A 718-nucleotide genomic window follows, 5' to 3' on the forward strand; every position below is an offset into this window, starting at 1 on the left:
CCCCCCACCCTCCCACACCGCCCCAGCCACCAAACATTCACTTAAGGATTGGAGGAATTCAATGGCTTCAGCGTTGGCCTCTGGGAGGGGCAGACTCTCCTTCCGGGGTGGAGGCTGTTGGCCCTTGTCTCTGAGGCCTGTGGAGAGAAGACAGACAACGCCAAGACAGCAGGCCCTGGAGACAAGAGCAGGGGCACCCCAGTCATGGAGCTGATTCCCCCAAGCCCCTCCCCCATGCCCAGTGCACTAGGATGCAGAAGTGGTCTCCCTTTCCCAGCCCCAGCAGCCCTCTTTCCTACCTGTGAAATGAAGTTTGGAGGCCATGGCTGCCCAGTGAGTGTCCAGCTGTTGCTATAGCAACTGAGAGCTACCATCTCTTAAAGGGCCACCAACTCACTTCACCAAACACCCAGACCTTGGAGGAAGTTGTCCCAGGAGCAATAGAGAATCTGTGAGCTCTGAGACTCAGGTCCTGCCTGTGGACTTGTCCAGCAGAGGGAGCATTTAACATTCTTAAAGGGCAGGGAAATAAAACAGGTCACTGGAATAACTTTAGAAGCGTGATACAGTCTCAAAGGCACAGACTCTACTACCTTACAGGAATCTCTACAAGTTTTACTGCAGAAAGTCAAGGACTACAGTCTTAAATATGGATTGAAGCTCAACATTAAGGAAACAAAGATTTTCACCACTGGGCCGATTGGCAGCATCGTGATAG

The 718-nt window shown here is 52.2% G+C and overlaps 1 protein-coding gene across 1 annotated transcript in view; it reads right to left on the bottom strand.

Annotated features, from left to right (window-relative positions):
- The window catches only part of CATIP (ciliogenesis associated TTC17 interacting protein), a 7,437-nt gene extending 7,113 nt beyond the window's left edge, over positions 1 to 324 (bottom strand). Inside the window, exons 1-2 of the mRNA XM_006891943.1 lie at positions 300 to 324; positions 42 to 137 (exon numbers count right to left, since the gene is read on the bottom strand). Coding sequence (XP_006892005.1) covers positions 42 to 137; positions 300 to 324 — 121 coding nt within the window. The remainder of the gene's footprint in view (positions 1 to 41; positions 138 to 299) is intronic.
- Between the last annotated feature and the right edge of the window lie 394 nt (positions 325 to 718).

This window comes from Elephantulus edwardii, unplaced genomic scaffold (assembly GCF_000299155.1).
Source record: "Elephantulus edwardii isolate Elephantulus edwardi_28Jun2011 unplaced genomic scaffold, EleEdw1.0 scaffold00106, whole genome shotgun sequence".
Lineage (NCBI taxonomy): Eukaryota > Metazoa > Chordata > Mammalia > Macroscelidea > Macroscelididae > Elephantulus > Elephantulus edwardii.